The sequence below is a fragment of the Eubalaena glacialis genome, chromosome 7 (genome assembly GCF_028564815.1).
Source record: "Eubalaena glacialis isolate mEubGla1 chromosome 7, mEubGla1.1.hap2.+ XY, whole genome shotgun sequence".
Lineage (NCBI taxonomy): Eukaryota > Metazoa > Chordata > Mammalia > Artiodactyla > Balaenidae > Eubalaena > Eubalaena glacialis.
This window is the reverse complement of record NC_083722.1, coordinates 43,963,905-43,982,253: the sequence shown is the minus strand read 5'-3', so window position 1 is coordinate 43,982,253 and position 18,349 is coordinate 43,963,905. Positions and strand designations below refer to the sequence as shown.

The 18,349-nt window shown below is 35.7% G+C and overlaps 1 protein-coding gene across 2 annotated transcripts in view; it reads left to right on the top strand.

The window, feature by feature from the left end:
- The window catches only part of COL21A1 (collagen type XXI alpha 1 chain), a 188,417-nt gene that overhangs the window by 71,899 nt on the left and 98,169 nt on the right, over window positions 1-18,349 (top strand). Inside the window, exons 4-9 of one of the 2 annotated variants that reach the window (XM_061195184.1) lie at window positions 10,035-10,203; window positions 10,295-10,511; window positions 13,532-13,705; window positions 14,792-14,869; window positions 16,637-16,645; window positions 16,946-17,029. In XM_061195184.1, the coding sequence (XP_061051167.1) occupies window positions 10,035-10,203; window positions 10,295-10,511; window positions 13,532-13,705; window positions 14,792-14,869; window positions 16,637-16,645; window positions 16,946-17,029 (731 nt within the window). Of the gene's footprint in view, window positions 1-10,034; window positions 10,204-10,294; window positions 10,512-13,531; window positions 13,706-14,791; window positions 14,870-16,636; window positions 16,646-16,945; window positions 17,030-18,349 lie in introns of those variants that run through there. The other variant, XM_061195183.1, reaches the window with a different exon arrangement.

Here is an 18,349-nt window from a genome sequence, read left to right as displayed (position 1 = left end):
AGTTTTTGGCTATTATTTCTTTAAACAAACTTGCTTCTTTCTTTCTTCTTCTTCTGCAGCTCCCATAATCTATATATTGGTCTACTTGATGGTGGGCATAAGACATTTAGGCTTTCTTCAATCTTTGTCATTCTTTAAAATTTTGCCTGGATAATTTCAAAGGACCTGTCTTCAAGTCTGCTGATTCTTTCTTCTACTTAATCAAGGCTGATTTTGAACCCCTCTAGTCAATTTTCCAGTTCAATTATTATTTTCTGCTCCAAAAATTTGTTTGGTTCTCCTTTACATTTTCTGTCTTTTTTCTCACTTTGTTGTTGCATCATTTTCTTGAGCTCATAGAACATCCTATGATGTCTATTTTGAATTCTTTGTCAGATAATATACCTCCCTTTCTTTAGGGTCAGTATCTGGAGAGTTATTTTGTTCCTTTGATTGGGTCATGTATCTCATAGTTTGTTTCAAGATTCACACATTTGAAAAAACCGTTATGTCTCCCAGTCTTTACCAACTGGCTTTGCACAGGGGAAATCCCTCAGCAATCACTCTGGCTAGAGATTCTGAAACCTTTTTTGGAGGGATGTGATTTCTCTGTAATTGTGTGAGCAATTCATTAATTAGAGAGACTGGTTTCTTTTTCAGGAGCTCATAATCTTTCAATCCCTTTGGTGTCTGTTCCTTTGGTGTCTGTCTGTAATACTTCAAGTTCTCTAGTTCTCTAAACACAAGTTTCCCACTCCTTTGTTCTCAGTGGCCACAAGGTGTCCAGGTATGCTGGTTCCCTGTCAGCACCCTTAGTCAGGCAAGACCAGTATCATTCCTTCAGGCAGCCCTTTGAAAATCTAGAATGCTGAATACATGCTCCACTCTTTTCTCTTTCTGAGGGAGAAGTCTCAGGTTGTGTGTCTTCTCCTGATCATGCTGAGCCATGCCAGCCACAACAAGCCACCCTCCCACTTTTATTTGTTCTCAGCAGTCCCGTATCCTAATGATTCTGGTTCTTTCAGTGCTGCAAATGAGGCAAGACAAGCTGAAAGCTGGAGCATTGGATGCATGCTCCCCTTTTTGTTTTCCCTCCTGTGGGAGTCATTGCAAGCTAGGGCATCTCTCCTGGCACTTATTTGTGTCAGCTTGGAGAGGGACTGATGTGGGTAAGGTGAAATTATTCTTAATTACCTGTTTCATTGAGGCTGTTCTTGGCTTTGTGCTCACCTGGGGAACTTCAGCTTCCTAACTGGAATCTCACAAAGGTATTTTGGTCCAATCTGTGTTTCAGTGGGGGAATGTGGGTTGGGACTTTCTATTCTGCCATCTTGCTGACTTCACTCCTCTGTTCTTTTATGAGTCAACCAGGCATGGGCTTGGTGCAACAGAATGAGGAGGGAAAAGAAAGTAATTTCCCCTTGTTCTCTGGAAGATACCTTCTTTAGGTGTCTTCAAGGGCTTCCAACAGCTTGTGGCTTGAATGATGGGGTTTCAAGGCCCATATTTTGATTCAGGTGAGCTGAACTTGCCTGTGCACAGGTGTGGGTAGTTAAAAGAGCAGGCCCTAGAAAACTGCCTGTGTATTCTTACTGTTCCATTTTCCACTATCTTGACTTTTGGATGAAGCAGGAAACTTATCTATTTCTTAAAAGAGTATAGGTGTTGACCCAAGAGGGACCAGAGGTCAGAATTAGCAATTAGCTGTGCAAATGTAGCCATATCTTGAGAGACAGCGAGATAGAAAGATGAAGAGATAGATATATATATATATATATATATATATATATATAGAGAGAGAGAGAGAGAGAGAGAGAGAGAGAGAGAGAGAGAGGGAGGGAGAGAGAGAGGGATACCACTTGCCCAAGTGGAACTTTGGTGTCTTTCATTCCAAAAAACTTAGGGACTTTTTCCCTCCAGTGCTTTCCACCATGATGCACTGTAACTTGGAATGATGTTCAGGACTTCTGAATTTCTTTTTCTCTCACCGAAAATTACTCATATTTTCTATGACTCTTTGCTTGGTGATTGCTGGATAATTTGATTATCTAATTTAAGTCTTATAATACTTTGTAATAATGGCCTGGTATATTACTCTACCCTACTCAGTTTAACTTGCATTTCAGTAGAAGACATAAAAGGTAAAGGTACACATATCAGGTGCCATGGCCAGGACAACTGAGTTATTTTTGGAGGTAGTGAGTATTTTAGCTTACATGATTTCATAACATGTATGTGATTAATTTGTCTGCCCTCACATGAAACTCATATCCTTCCCTTCTGCCTCTCCACTATTGGTACACATATGCTTGAATTCACAACCACAGAGATGGGACATGGAAAAATGAGAGGTGGGAGGTGGGGTGAAGTTTGGCAGATGGGATATGATGGAGTATAATATTTCATTAAACCTCATAGAATATTCAGGGGAATAGCTTTGTATTCTATCTGTAGATTAAAAGAATTTAAATCTAATCTGAATTGGTGAAAACCTACATTGTCAAGGGCTTGTAGTATATCCCAAAATATGAATTTTCCATTCATTTAATTAGAGAGGCTAGAGCTATGTTTCAAATAAAGGAATATGATATGTTTATATTTTATGTGAAAAGTGATGTTTGGGTATTAAATTGGAAAAAGTAGGATGACTATGGCATGATTCAGAAAATATACAAATTATAGCATACAGACTTTTCTCTCAGTGTTTATGATTGGATCTAGATGCAGCTGTATAAGTTAATTATTTCTAGGAAAGGAACAAACAAGAAAACATTCACAATAATTTTCTTAGGAATATGTAAAGCTTGTATAAAATGCTCATTCTCCCATCCTTTCTCTCTCTCTAAAATATGATGTATAATAGCTATCACCTAATTACCTATTTTATGCTCATAAGAGCTTCATCCTTTTTAAGTGACAGTTGGCATGCCAGTAGGAGTGAAAATTGGTACAACCACTTTGCGAAAGTCTTTGACAATATCTATTAGGGCAAATGTACTGCTATCTTATGAAACAGTAATTCTCTCCTAGATATTTAACTACGAGAAATAAGTTCATATGTTCACCAAAAGACTATTCAAGAATGTTCATAGCAGCTTTATTTAAAATAACCCCAAACTGGAAACAACTCAAATGATTGCCCACAGAAAAATGGATATAAGTACATCATAGTATAATTCATATAGTAGAATACTACACAGCAATACCATCAACAAAAACCACATCACTCTTATGTGCAAAACCACGGATAAATCCACAGGCATTATGTTGAGCAAGAGAAGTCAAATTTTAAAAAAAGATACTGCATTGTTCATTTATATTAAGTTCAAAAAACAGACAAAACTAAATTAATCAATGGGGACAGAAATCATAACAGTGGTGGCTTCTGGTGGTGGTGGTTATCCTCTGTGAAGGATCATGAGGTTGCTTTCAAGGTGTTAGACAGATTCTGTGTCTTGTCTGGGGCTAGCTATGTGAGTATAGGCATGTGTGGCAATTGAACTATTGTATACTTGAGATTAAGTCATTTTACTGAATGTGGGTTGTATCTTAATAAAAAAGTTTAAAAAAATTCAGTAAGCACAATGTCTATTAAAGTAAAGCACTTGAATGTTTTTTCTTTAAACCTGAGGCCATATGAATATGGTGGTCCAGCCCAATCTCTGGAGTCAGAACGAGATCCGGGTTTGGTTCCTGACTTTGTCAACGTCACTTTCTTGAAGTGAAATCTTAGGCTAAGTGGCTGACTCCAACCTTGGTGAAAGAGACCTTATTTTATCTCATTTTATTTTTTTGCAGTTTAAATAATAGTAACATTTATTATCTCATACAGTTCCTGTGGATCAGGGACATGGGTGAAGGTGGGCTGAATGGTCCTGATTCAGGTTCTCCCAAAGAATTGCAGTCAAGATGTCAGTTGAGGCGGCAGGCTGCTGAAGGCATGACTGGGGCTAGAGGGTCTGCTTTTAAGGTGACTCACTCACAAGATTGGCGAGTCAGTGCTGGCTATTGGCAGGAGGCTTCAGTTCCTCGTCACATGGATGTCTCCAAGGAGCTGCTGGAGCATCCTTGCAACATGGCAGCTGGCTTCCCCTGAAGTGAGTGGTCCAAGAGAGCAAGGGGAAGCTGCAGCGTCTTTCATGGCCTAGACTTGGAAGCCACACCCCTTCATTTCTACAATATCCTGTTGGTTATGAGGGCCAGCCCTGTCAGTGAGAGAGACTGCATCTCATGAATGTTAATATCAGTATGCTAGATGTTAGAGCAGCAGAGGGACATGTTAAGATGCATGGATGTTTGTTTAAAAAAATAGAGTTTGTATGTTAAAATGATGCATAAATGTAATATCTGACAAAAGTTCTTCCCATTCAAATTAAAAATGGAAAAGAAAAGGAGTAAAGAATGAGTTTCAGGAATTGGACACAGACTATTTATTGTCTGGATACGTGTAAAGGCAAGACACACTACCTTTCTCCATCTATAGTATGTGGTCAGAGGAAAGAATAACTTAGAAACATTTCAGACTTCCCTGGTGGCACAGTGGTTAAGAATCCACCTGCCAGTGCACGGGACATGGGTTCGAGCCCTAGTCTGTGAAGATCCCACATGCCACAGAGCAACTAAGCCCGTGTGCCACAACTACTGAGCCTGCGTGCCGCAACTACTGAAGCCCGTGTGCCTAGAGCCCGTGCTCCACAATAAGAGAAGCCACTGCAATGAGAAGCCCGCACACCACAATGAAGAGTAGCCCTCGCTCACCGCAACTAGAGAAAGCCCACGAGCAGCAACAAAGACCCAATGCAGCCAAAAAAAAAAAAAAAAAAAAAATCATTTCATTACATAATCAATGGTTTTACAATGAAAAATGGCAAAACCAGATGAGTTATTCTGTAATTTTGTAAGCCTTTAAAATTGTATTCTCCTTAGCTATTCTTTAAGGCAAGGATGGGTTTCCATTTCTTATTTTTTTTTCTTAGTGTTGAAAAATAATATATTCTATATTGGTGAGGCTACTTACCGGTGAAAAAGATTTTGACTTTTCTGGTTTGTGCATAAGTTGTACTTAAGGCTAATTGGAGTTTATTGATCCCATTGACTCACCACTGAAAGGAGTGTTATAAAAATCTACACTTACTATGTCCCACTGTCAGCCATGCATTTGAAGGATTCTAAATCAACCTATATTTCAAGACAGTGGGATTACTTGCAGGTAAAAGAGAATGAGATCATTCAGTCATGTGATGAGAAAAGAAACTTTGTGAAGTTGGGCTTTAGTAAGAGAATTTCTGCTTGGATAATTTATTTCAGATTTGCTATTGTTATTTTAGTGTATTTCCAATATGATGCGATGGAATCTAAGTTATCACAATCTTGGTGAATGTGCCTCCTTTTTTATGAATTTGTACATGATGTTAAAGTCCATGGTGATATAATAGACCTTCAGGAAGGCAAATGTTTTAAATTGCCACTGCACGCCATTGAGGGTTGTGTATCTTTGGCACCTATACTCATGTTTGCCTTACCATTAAAACCAAGTTCAATCCAGGAAAGTTTAAAGAAGCTGGCTTGCACAGACCTAAACTGTACCAGGGGCACCGTAGACAACTATGTTTTATTGGATTATCGGGTCTGGATCACTAAAATTACTTTTGGTCTCTGACCACAAATCTCCTTATAAAATTCCCAGTTGTCAATAAAATATGTGACTTCTGCAGAGGGCTGCCTTACAAACAATCTTGCAATTGGATTAAGTAGGCACTTATAAACTAGGCTAGGTGTGATCTGGAATAATGTGTTCATTATTAATTAATATGATAGTCCCCCTATCATATTAACTTACAAGTAGAAAGCTGTAGCTAGACACATGTGATTTCCCTGGTTAGACTCAAGAGATACACAGTTTTTGTGTTCTTGTCCATGGCAGGATTTTAAATAAAACACATTTTTTTGATCCTAATAAGACTGAATTACTTATACTATTAAGCCCTGGGATTTAACAGAAAAGCAATTATTACTGGACCCCAGTGTTTAAAATAAGTGGACTAATGTGTGCTCCACCCCAGAAAGTGTTCCTTTTCTGAATACTCTCTGAACATATTAGAGTCAAATAAAATTATAACTGTGTAGTCTGTGTAGGAAACCATTTGTGAACTTAGGGCTTTGAGGTTTTTTTTTTGGTTCTTGCTTCTGAATGCACTCCTTTAAACTAACTTGCTTTATCTAGATTGTTCTACTTACCTGTTATATGTGTTATAACAAGTCCCAACTGACTCTCTCTTAGCATTTGATTTTCCTGGTACTTAAAATGACAGCTTCCAAGTTCCAGTTTTTAATTCCAGTCTCCATTCCCCTCTCTGTATGTGTTTGTATAGTTATACATAGATTTCTTTTTTTCTACACAATAGGGAAGTTAATTATTGACCTCTGTTTCCCTAGAAGTTTGTGGAAGAATTGTTGGTTGGTAATCAAAGTAGCTTTTTATATATGGAAACTTTCTTTTATCTGTTTCCTATAGCTAGGTATATGCAAACATACAAACTGTATTTGAGCATTTTAACTACATTTTACTTTTCAGTTTCCATGTGTAAGGCTATTTTATTATTCTTGTAGGTGAGCAAATTTGGAAGAAAAATTATTTCTTCAAAAAAATATGGGTGTACCAGGGGCTGAGAGGAGAGAGGAATGGGGAGTTATGGTCTAATGGGTACAAAGTTTCTATTTCTGAATAATAAAACTTTTCTGGAAATAGTGGTGATGGTATACAACATTTGAATATAGTTAATGGCAATGAATTGTACACTTAAAAATAGTCAAAATGGTAAATTTTATTTTACGTATATTTTACAATTAAAAAAAATTGAAAGCCAAAAAAAAGAGAAAATATAATTATCTAAATACATTTCTCCTAATGAGATGTGCTAGGTGGTAATGAAAATGTGGCTGTATCGTGATTGTTAATTTACATTCCTGATTTCACGAACCATGCCACACTGTTTCCTATACAATTCTGGGGATTAAAATACCGTGCAAAAATTTGATTAAAGAAAAAGGATGAACACAATACTTGCTTTATCCCTCCCACTTGCATGCTATTTTGAAGTTACAAAGCATTTTTACATACATCATCACATTTGATCCCAAAAAAATCATTATTCTCACTTCACAAATGAGAAGCCAGAGGTTCATGAGAGGTTAAGAGAGAGGCTGAGGTCTAAACCTCAGGTTCTGGTCTTCAGTTGGAGCTCTTTGTTTAACATCTTATAACTTCTCTTTTGTAAAGCAAATCAGAGGAGCAATTCAAATCTGAATATTCATATGATGTAATGTTCAACACATTTTCTTTTCAGCTGAACTTCTTTCTTTTGCAGTTTTAAATCAAGTACATTTGAAGTGAGGCTTCCTATTGTTCTATATTACCCTGCCCCCTGCTAGAAACAAACCCTGCATCATAATGACAGGAAAAATTTAATTTAGTTTATTGATTTGTGATTTCAACTCAGTCATACAGTATTATTGGGACACTTATTCCCTGCTTCTTATGTTTTCATGTGGAGGGACTTCAACCAGACTGACTTTTCTTTTAATAAGTCATCTTGATTTTATATTAAAAAGTTTTAAAATTATAACAAATCTCAGTTTTAAGTAGAGGTGAAAAGGTTTGCTAAATAAAACACTAGTCCAGTAATGTAGTAAAGGAATAATATTTGTCAGAATAGGGATTATTTCAAAATGCAAAGATGGTTTGATAGCAAAGTCTGATTTGTCACTCTTCTGCTCAAAATTCACCTGAATTGACTTTTTTCTTGACTCAGGCAATTTCTTTTTGGTTCTCATTCTTCAAAATTAAAACCAATGCTGCAATGAGTATATAGATTGACTTTTCTGATCTCTCCCCACCTTCTTTCACTCTTTACCACTGAAGAGAAGATGCATTTTCGGATAAGGGAGTTTGATAAAAGAAGCTGGTCCTAGCTGGCAAAGTGCCTTAGACGTTCTTCCCTTTGGATCAGCAGGTCTGTGGAGCTGGTGTTCCGTTTCCTCTTTAGATCATATGTGAACTTAACAGGCAGTCCTGCTCCTGAGGTGGGTGGGGATTGAATCAGCCCTGCTGGGCTGCCAGGCGGGGGTGGTTAATTACAGTGTACAGTCTCATCAGACTCACTGGATCACACCTCTAACCAGCATCTTCTGTTTGCCTGGTTCCTGTATCTTCCCATCAGGTAGCTCTAAGCTTCCCAGAGGAAGAAGAATGTGATTGAATAGGTCCCTTCAAAATACAGCATCCTCAGACCTGAAGATGAAAATACCCCTCTTTTCCCAGGAACACATCTACTTTTATTTATATCAAACCTTTATTTTATTTCCAATATTAATGTTCCAAATTTCCATCAATAAGTATGCAGATAAATTGTGATATATCCATACAATGGACTTACAGTCAGCAGCAAAAAAGAATGAACTACTGAAACACACAACCAGACTGGATCTGAAATAATCATGCTGAATGAAAGAAGCCAGACAAGGAGTACATACAATATGCGTCCATTTTTATAGAACTATACAAAATTCAAACTTATTTGTAGTGACAGAAGGCATATCAGTGGTGCCTGAGAATGGGGATGGGAGTGGGGTAGTGAATGGTGACAGACAGAGATTGCAATGAACATGAGGAAACTTTTGGGGGTGATGCATATGTTCGTTATCTTGTCGGTGGTGATGGTTTTACAGGTGTATACATATGTCAAAACTAATCAGATGGTAAACTTTAGTTTACTGAGTATCAATTTACCTCAGTAAAGCTACTTAAAAAACAAACAAACAAACAAACAAAAACTCAGCATCCTCAGACCTGAAGAGGAAAATGCCCCTCCCTTCCCAGGAATACAGCTAATTTTATTTATATTAAACCTTTATTTAATTTCTAATATTCTATGGTACAAGTTATGACAGTATTATTGGGCTAATAAAATTCATCTCCTTACTTTTTACTGTTTTATAAATATGATACTTTTCCCTTTTCTTAATGTTTTGTAAGAGAGTGATTATCTTAAAGTACATTTAGTGGAGTTTGTTGTTTTATTCTCTTAGCTGCTCTATAAAATATAAGCAGTCAGGCTCAATGTGTATGTTATACGATGGCTTTGGAAGAATCTGAAAGTACTGCAACATTCTTACAGTGTAACGGTTTAATAGCATTGCAACCAAACAAAATTTTCCACATAATTTGAGACACTGGTTTCCCAGAGAATTGAAAAGCATATCACATTTTTATAATTTATATAAACGACTGTATAACTAATAAGAACCTGCTGTATAAAAAAATAAAATTAAATTTAAAAAAATGACTGTGTAATGCAAACCTTAATGATTCTTCTTAAGGAAAAAGTCTTTATTCGTTTATAAATGTGATTAATATAATATATAATCTGATTAATCATAGATGAGATAATAGGCCCATTTGAAGAATTTCCATGAACAGAAAAGACCTACAGTTAAGTTTTTTCCAGAGTGAGAGAACCAAGATATTTGAACTGTAGGATTATAAACTGCTAGAACTGGAAAGGATATTGGGAACAACACACATTTTTTACCCCTCAAATGCTGGGAATGCAAGAAAGCAATCAGAATTCATCTCCTAGATCCAAGAAATTTAAGAGCATTATCCAAGGGTGCATGACTACCAGCAAATCTTGGATGATAATCACGAATCCTGCTCCAGCCCTCTCCTACTGGCCAGGTGTTAGGTTGCCTCATATTCAAAATAGTGAAGTGTAAATTTCAGCATAGTGTTGTCCTTAAAACAATCTATGAACAAATGTGCCTTTTACATTTCTGTTTTCTTTCATCCCCCTTTAGGGAGAAAGAAGGCAATTGAGACTTCATTCTCAAATACCAAATACACTCCCGCATGTTTTCTCAGAAATACATTTACGTACATTTGTGTGCATATAGAAATTTTATAATTCTATGTTCTTTAATATTCCTCCCTTGATTTTCTTTTTGTTGAAGTAACGCATGATTAATCAACTTCTACCCCTTTTGCTTTTGCTTTATAGAATCTGTCTGTCCAACACGAATTCCAGTGGCAGCTCGTGATGAGAAGGGGTTTGATATTCTTTTAGGCTTGGGTGTAAAGAAAAAGGCTAAGAAAAGAATTCAGCTTTCACCAACAAAGATAAAAGGATATGAAGTGACATCAAAAGTTGATTTATCAGAACTCACAAGGTAAACGTTATGTGTTGATACAGCGTTTTCTTGATGTTTCTGTAGACATGTTGAGAATTCTTTAAGCTCATACATGTTCTTCTTTTTCCAGCAACGTTTTCCCAGAAGGTCTTCCTCCATCATATGTATTTGTCTCCACTCAGAGATTTAAGGTCAAGAAAGTGTGGGATTTATGGAGAATTTTAACCATTGATGGAAGGCCACAAATAGCAGTTACCTTAAATGGAGTGGATAAAACTTTATTATTTACAACAACCAGCATCATTAATGGCTCACAACTGGTCAACTTTGCTGACCCTCGAGTTAAGGTAAAGATGCTTGGGTATGATTATGGTATTCACGGGGAATGACCATCAGGCTTGTGTGTTTTGGGGGAGGAGAGCCATAACTTGAACCTGACAAAAAATATTGATTTCATATTTTAATTTTGCTTCACTGACTAAAAGGAACAAAGGAAGAATATTTGTTTCTTTTTTAATTGAAGTAGAGTTGATTTACAATATGGTGTTAATTTCTGCTGTACAGGAAACTGATTCAGTTATACATATATATACGTATTCTTTTTCATATTCTTTTCCATTGTGGTTTATCACAGGATATTGAATACAGTTCCCTGTGCTATACAGTAGGACCTTGTTGTTTATCCATTCTATACATAATAGTTTGTATTTACTAATCCCAAACTCCCAGCCCATCCCTCTCCCACCCCCCTTTCCCCTTGGCAACCACAGTTCTGTTCTGTGTCTGTGAGTCTGTTTCTGTTTCGTAGATAAGTTCATTTGTGTCATATTTTAGATTCCACATATGAGTGATATTGTATGATATTTGTCCTTTTCTGTCTTATTTAGTTCACTTAGTATGATAATCTCTATCTCTAGGTCCATCCATGTTGCTGCAAATGGCATTATTTTGTTCTTTTTTATGGCTGAGTAATATTCTATTGTATATATGTACCATATCTTCTTTATCATTCATCTGTCGATGGATATTTAGGTTGCATCCATGTCTTGGCTATTGTAAATAGTGCTGCTAGGAACATAGGGTTGCATGTATCTTTTTGAATTATAGTTTTGTCCAGATATATGTCCAGGAGTGGGATTGCTGGATCATATATGGCAACTCTATTTTTAGTGAAAATTTGTTTTTTAATTCATATGAGATTAAGGGGTCCAAGAACTAACATTTTTGAGTGCCTGCTTCTAGGTGCCAGGAACATTTAATTATAATAATCACCCAGGGAAGAAGCTATTGCTCTCATTTCAAAGACAAAAAACCAAAGTTCAAAGATATTAAATTCTCTTTCCAAGTAACATGGCTAGTAAGTGGTGACATCAGGAATTTAATTTAGGTCTGGTCACTTTCAAAGTCTGTGTTGGTCTATTTTGTACTGCCATGTCCTACAGAATATTGAGATAAATTCATATTTGTCAGAACATTAAATACAGGTAGGAAATATGTACAGAATTCACATTTATTTGGAGGACAGTTTATATTCCCAAAAGGAGCATATATTTAATAAAATTCATAAACTAAAAGTATATTTTTCAAGTCAAATGTGTTCAGAATATAGATGCCATGATAAAAACAGTTACATTTTGATTATTACTGTAATTATGATAGTCAAATCATACATTATATAAGTTAGGAAATATACAAGGCTGTACATGAAATTATGCATTTATTCAGTTTCTTCATTTGGTAAGCAGAATAAATTTTAAAAAAAAATTGTTGTCTACCATTTTCATTAAAGGCAATGTGCTAGAAACGACACATTGTGTGTAAGAAATGACAAATGAATAAGGCATGTTTCTAATCTTTAAGGAATTTATTTATAATGGGATATTCAGTGCTTCTGGTATCTAATAGAAGTACGAAAAGTTAGTGGACTGTGTAAGGAAAAGTGGATTCTAATACAAAATGTGGGCCAGTCTTCATAAATGAGATGGTTTTTGGAATGGACTTTGAAGGATGTACAGGATTTTGATGGAGAGAGGGAAGGACACGGAAGTCAATGGTTCATTACTGAGTAGTCATGTGTAGTGAAATGCAGGTTTTTATTTAGAGAATAGAACGTGGTGCCCCCTGTGTTTGGAGTATAAGATACATGAAAGCAAAAGCTAGAAAGGTATAAGCTCAGTTTGCATGGACGTGGGAACCGTACAAAGGGTTTTGCATTTCAATCAGTGGATGACGGGATTCCATCAAAAGGTCTTGATCACAGGCGTGTCATGGTCAAAGTAGCTCTGTCCTCTCCTTCTTTCTCTTCTTCTTTCGTAAAGAATGCTTTTGACTCTTTCCTGGAATTGGGCTAAGTCCTAGGAATACAGAAATTAATAATATTAATTCTAGTAGAGGTAAGAAGGTTGGCTTAGAGAGGGAAGCGGTAGGGATTGAGATGTGTTTGAACATTATTCAAATAAAGCAAGACATCTATGAGCCTAAATTATGGCAATGAGAATGACAATGGAGAAGTGAATTTGAGTTGTGTTTCAGACACATCCTTGATAGAATTTTGCATCTATTTGTTATGGCAACTGAGGGAAGGGGAAAGAGGTAAAGGCACTTGTATGGTTTGGAAGCTGAGGATACTATTATCCCAGGGAAATCGGGAGAGGAAGAAAGTTTGGGGGCTAGTTCAAGTTCATTTTGTTACATACTCTGTCAGACAGATTGTGAAACTCCTGGCAAAATTATTCTAGCCAATGTTAGAATTATAGGTACCATATGTGAGAAAGAGGTCCAGGCTGTCAATGTGGATATGGGAGATATTCTATAAAAGTTATAACTGAACTGTCGGAATGAATGAGATCATCAAGGGGAGAATGGAAAAGGTCAAGGACAGGCCTGTGGGGAATGCCCTCATTAAAAGGCAGGTTGAGGAAGATGAGCCCTCAAAGAGATAGAGAATGGACAGTTGGAGAAGAAGGAATGAAGGTGACCAAGATGGTTTGAATCACGGAAGCTGAGTGAGACCATCAATGTGGATGGACTAGTTACAGGGTCCACAGTTGCCATGAAGTAAATAAAATGAGGGAATGAAAGAAGCCACTTGGATTGGGACATTAGGAACTTATCTGTGACCTTGAGGGAGTTGTTTCAGTAAATACTTTGGTACAGCCACTTTGGGATGTGAAATGGAAATGCAGCTAGGGATTAAAATAATTGCTGGTTGGCCTTTGAGACCCAGCTTGGGTCAGGGTGAGTTAGAATATGGTACGATCAATCTGTGTGGTGTGGATTTACACTTGATGACAACAGAATAGAAACAAAGAAACGAAAAGATTGTTTGGAGCTCTATTTATGAATCTGCTGTATTTTCTTCCTACAGACATTATTTGACGAAGGCTGGCATCAAATTCGTCTCTTAGTAACCGAACAAGATGTAACTCTGTATATTGATGATCAACAAATTGAAAGCAAGCCCTTACATCCAGTTTTAGGGATGTTCATCAGTGGGCAAACCCAAATTGGAAAATACTCTGGGAAAGAAGAAACCGTTCAGGTGGATAAAAATGATCTGCTTTTCATATTATATAAAATGGAGCTTTGGTGATAGTATTTACTCCATTTAACCGTATTTAACTTAATTCCTTTAAGAGACTTAATGAAAATGTGGTCAGTTCATTAGTGAAATTGTGTGTTTTTGTGTGTGTATGAAAATGAAAAATCAAACTTTATATAATAATTCTTAGAAATTTGTTCCCCTAGGTGCAGGGTAGAATTCTATGTTCTTATGAACCATCAATTTCATATTTCCCAGGAGAAGCATAGAATATATCATGAATTTGGGAAAGGATTAGAGCTGTGAGTGGGGGTTATAAAAATTTCTTTGCAGCTGTGAGGATAAAATTAGATTAATGCATGTCAGTGTTCTTCATAAACAAAACGTTGACTTTTTTGGTATCTCTTTAAACTAGAGTATCTGTGTGCGGGTTGAGAAGTGTGTATGTAAAAGATAGCCATTTCTTGAAAAATCCTTTATTTGAAAAGGTATGTCTTTCCTACTCTGTTTCTATTAAGGGAAGACCGTGTCATATTCAAATGTAGGATTACACATATGGTCTCTATGTATTAATGTCACACGTCAAATTGTAGTAAATATTTAAATAGTGACAGGTGCTGGGCTTACTCATCACACAATACTCCGTGCCAAGAACTAAATCTCTGAAACTAAAGATGGTTTCTTGAGCTGACTCTATGCAATCAGGGATGTGAAGAGATGTAGGGTAAACACAGAAAGCCTGGGAAAGCTTTTAAGTTGTCTAGGAAATGCTGTCTAGATGAACTCTTAATAGAAGGATACTACAAAAGCTCCACTGGGTTTCCCAAAGAAGTCAGAAGTTTGTTTTTGGTGCTAGGGACGTTTTTCTTAGGAGTTTTGTTGCGTCACGTCTTTATACTGTATGTTAAGTATTTAAATTTTGTATGTTTATTGCTTATTGTATTTTTATTGTTAACGAAGCTAAGTGTTTCGATCTATATCTTACATGATTGCTGACTACACTGGCTGCTTCTGTGTATCTGAGTTGCTTTAATAAAACAATTTGCTTGGCCCTCAACTTTAACTTGATTGGTTTTATGTTTCTAGTTTGATGTCCAGAAGTTACGAATCTACTGTGACCCAGAGCAGAACAACCGGGAGACAGCATGTGAGATTCCTGGATTTGTGAGTAGGATGGGTTATCTTTTCCTAAGTGTTGCTTCAGTACTTTCAAAGCAAGAAATAAAACGCAAATAATATACGAGCTTTAATTTAACATATAGAGTTAATTTGTTTCTTCATTGTCAATGCAAATAAAATGACACTGATTAAAACATATTTTGAGGTTCATAATTGAAATAAAATTATAATGTATGCTTGTACAAGTGTAAATGGAAGACCACGGGAACTATTTTCTCATCTCAGATTGAATGTTCCACTACGCAAGTGAAGCAGGGATAGACCTGCTCTAGAAAAACATAGAATTCGTTGTCTGAATGTCCAGTATGTAAAATACATTTCTATACTTTATTAAATGTGTGGGTGAAATACCTCATGTGGCACAATTCTGAAGAGTGGAAAATTATTCATTTTCCTGTTTACTAGTATGTTTTCTCAAACCATAATGAATATAAATTTTTCTTTTTGTTGTTGTTGCCACCCAAGCAGGATTTTCTTATAATTCTAGGATATAAGCAACTTTCTATTTATTTAGCTATCTTCATTAATGTGTTAGGAAGAAAAAGATTATAAGCTAAAATGTTATAGAGTCTGATCATATACATGTGTGAGTATGTGTGTGTGTGTGTGTGTGTGTGTGATCAATCCCTTTTCTCCTGGGCAAGAAACAGTATATTGTTGCTAGTGAAAATAAGGTAAAATGTTGTAAAACTTTTTGACAATGTGGATTTCCAGTCATATTTGAGCCCTACGTAGTTCTTTTCATTTGTATAGTCATGCTGTCATCATTTTCTTATATCCTATCAAACTGAATAAATTATGGATCCATATTCTGAAAATTTGAGGACGTAGAGCAGCACATTTGAAGGATCTGTAATAAAATCAAAGATGGAAGCTTCTAGAAATGATTCATTCTGGATTTTCTACTTAAGTAATTGTTTAAACAGTGTAACTTTTATTTTATATACTTATAATTTGGAATATAAATCTCTTTTGTTTAAACACTATAATGTTTATTTTAGATACTTATAACTTGGAATATAAATCTCTCCTAAAAGCATTAAGAAGTTATTTCATTTTGAGAGTCCATTGTACATACTTGATTTATTGCTATTTCTCCATTGATGTTATGCCATGACTATGGCCCCCCATATAATAGAAGCACAGAGTGAGATTGTAGATTCTGTGTTCTCACATCCACTTTTCTGTGTTTTTATGGCTCCTTCCTCACTCTCAGGTATGACTTCTTCAGGCTTGTTTACCCTTTTCATCTTCATTCCCACCTTCTCATTTTCTGATCTAATCTGTTATTGTTTGGAAAGATTATTAACCTATTTTAAAATTGTGTGTCATTCAGTAAGAAATAGATTGCTTAGTAAGAAGCTTTTCTAAAGTAAATTGCATAAAATTGAATGCATGCAGTTTGTGACTTGCTTAGATGTGTTTTGGCTTTTTCTCTGGTTAAGTGATTCCCAGAAAGTTCAAGAGAGCATATAAACCCCACCTTGAGGTATTTTTATTCCTGTGTGGCCGTTATACCAAGCACACTCTCCATCATTGCTAATTTCCTTCCTTTATCCTATTATAAATGTAGGAATAGCATAAATAGGTAATTTTTTAGGATCGTTGCAAGCAAATGTTTTAGCTCTTGCTGGTTTTGATACTTCATTTATGTCTACCCTGGACAAGGAAATATCTGTAAATTAGGAAGATAATTTAGAAATTTAATTAGAAACATGTCTTAAAACACATTTGTTGTTGTTTTTCTTTCAGAACGGTGAGGTAGGCCTGGATACTATTATTCTCCTTAAGGTAATATTTGCATTGTGAGACTGTTTAGCTTCCTTCCAACAATTGTAAGTATGTTAGATAAATAGAACCCATTTTTATGTAGTTTGAATGTATCTAGTATTCATAGCTTTTTTGTGATTCTGAATTTCTTATTGGATTGGGCTAAATAAAATTGGACAGTAAATATAAGATATCTTTACCATTTCACACACACATACAGACATACACAGGCATATGTGCACATATGTATGTGTCTTGCCATGTGCCTTTATCTCCATTTTTGTCTTTTAGTGCCTCAATGGTCCCAGTGATGTAGGTTCAACGGAAGCTCCCTGTATTTGTCCTCCAGGAAAACCAGGACTACAAGGCCCCAAAGTGAGTAATACCTAACATGCTACTTTTGATAAAACACACAAATAAGAGCTGAGTAGACACCATATTCCTAATCACCATTGACTCTGTTGTGAAATTTCTGCCTAATACCTTAGAATAGTTTAAAATGTGAGTTTTAGTGATTTTTTTAAAAAGTGATTCTAATCTGTAATTGCCTTTGAACCTAAAACTGATACCACGTAAAGTGAGGGAGTGTTATTAGTTTGTTTGCTTGTTTGTCTGTTTGTTTTTTCCCCTAATACCACTACTGTATCCCAAGAATGATACCTCCTTACAACCTGGTGAAAAATGAAGAAAGGTCATTTGTTAAAATATGTTCTAAATTCTTAAATGTCTAAATGCTTATTCTGTCAAAATGATTTTCAGATAGAAAAATGAAGTAAACAATTTTAAATTGGTTTGAATGTTGTGTTTGATTCCAATTCTACAAAGAGAGGCAAGTGTGTATATGTGTGTACATGTGTATTGATTTATTTATTTTACTTAATCATGTAATAATTACTTTTAGTCATATTCATACATGCATATCTCCCAGTTACATTTACATATTTATTTGTGTATCTGTGTATATGTTATTTGTGTGTATATGTGTTATTTGTGTGTGTATATATAAGAAAACTTACATATTCATCTGTGTACACGTTTGTATATGATTGGAACCATGATGTGCATACTATTTTATAACTAGTCACTTTTTAACATAACAAATACTCTGAATATGTTTCTGTGTTATTAAATATGAATGACTAAATTTTTTAAAGTAAGTTGATACTAATCGTGGCATCACTTAGACACAGCCTAAGATACTGAGATGTTAAGTGGTTTGTCCACTATAGATAAATCTTGTTTATTTAATATTATTTAAAAATATCATCTAGATAAAAATAATGTCTAACTTGAAAGCAAGTATGACTTCCTAGCCAGAAAGAATGTTTCGTGTATTGATCATCTATTACTTGAAGTGACCATAATAAATTTTGTTAAATATGAGTTGTAATGTTCATTTAGATGGAATTTTCTGAGAGTTTTAATCATCACAACTAAAAATTTATAGTTTTTCGACTGGTAATCTGAGAGTCGGATTCTTCCTGACTTTTGTGCATGTTTCTGCATCTATTTTCAGGTGATAGTTCATGACCTACTTCAAACCTAGCTGTTAAAATCAAGGAAGAAATGCAATTTAAGAAATAAAAGAATGGGATTTCCCTGGCAGTCCAGTGGTTGAGACTTCGCCTTCCAATATGGGGGTGTAGGTTTGATCCCTGGTCGGGGAGCTAAGATCCCACATGCCTTGGGGCCAAA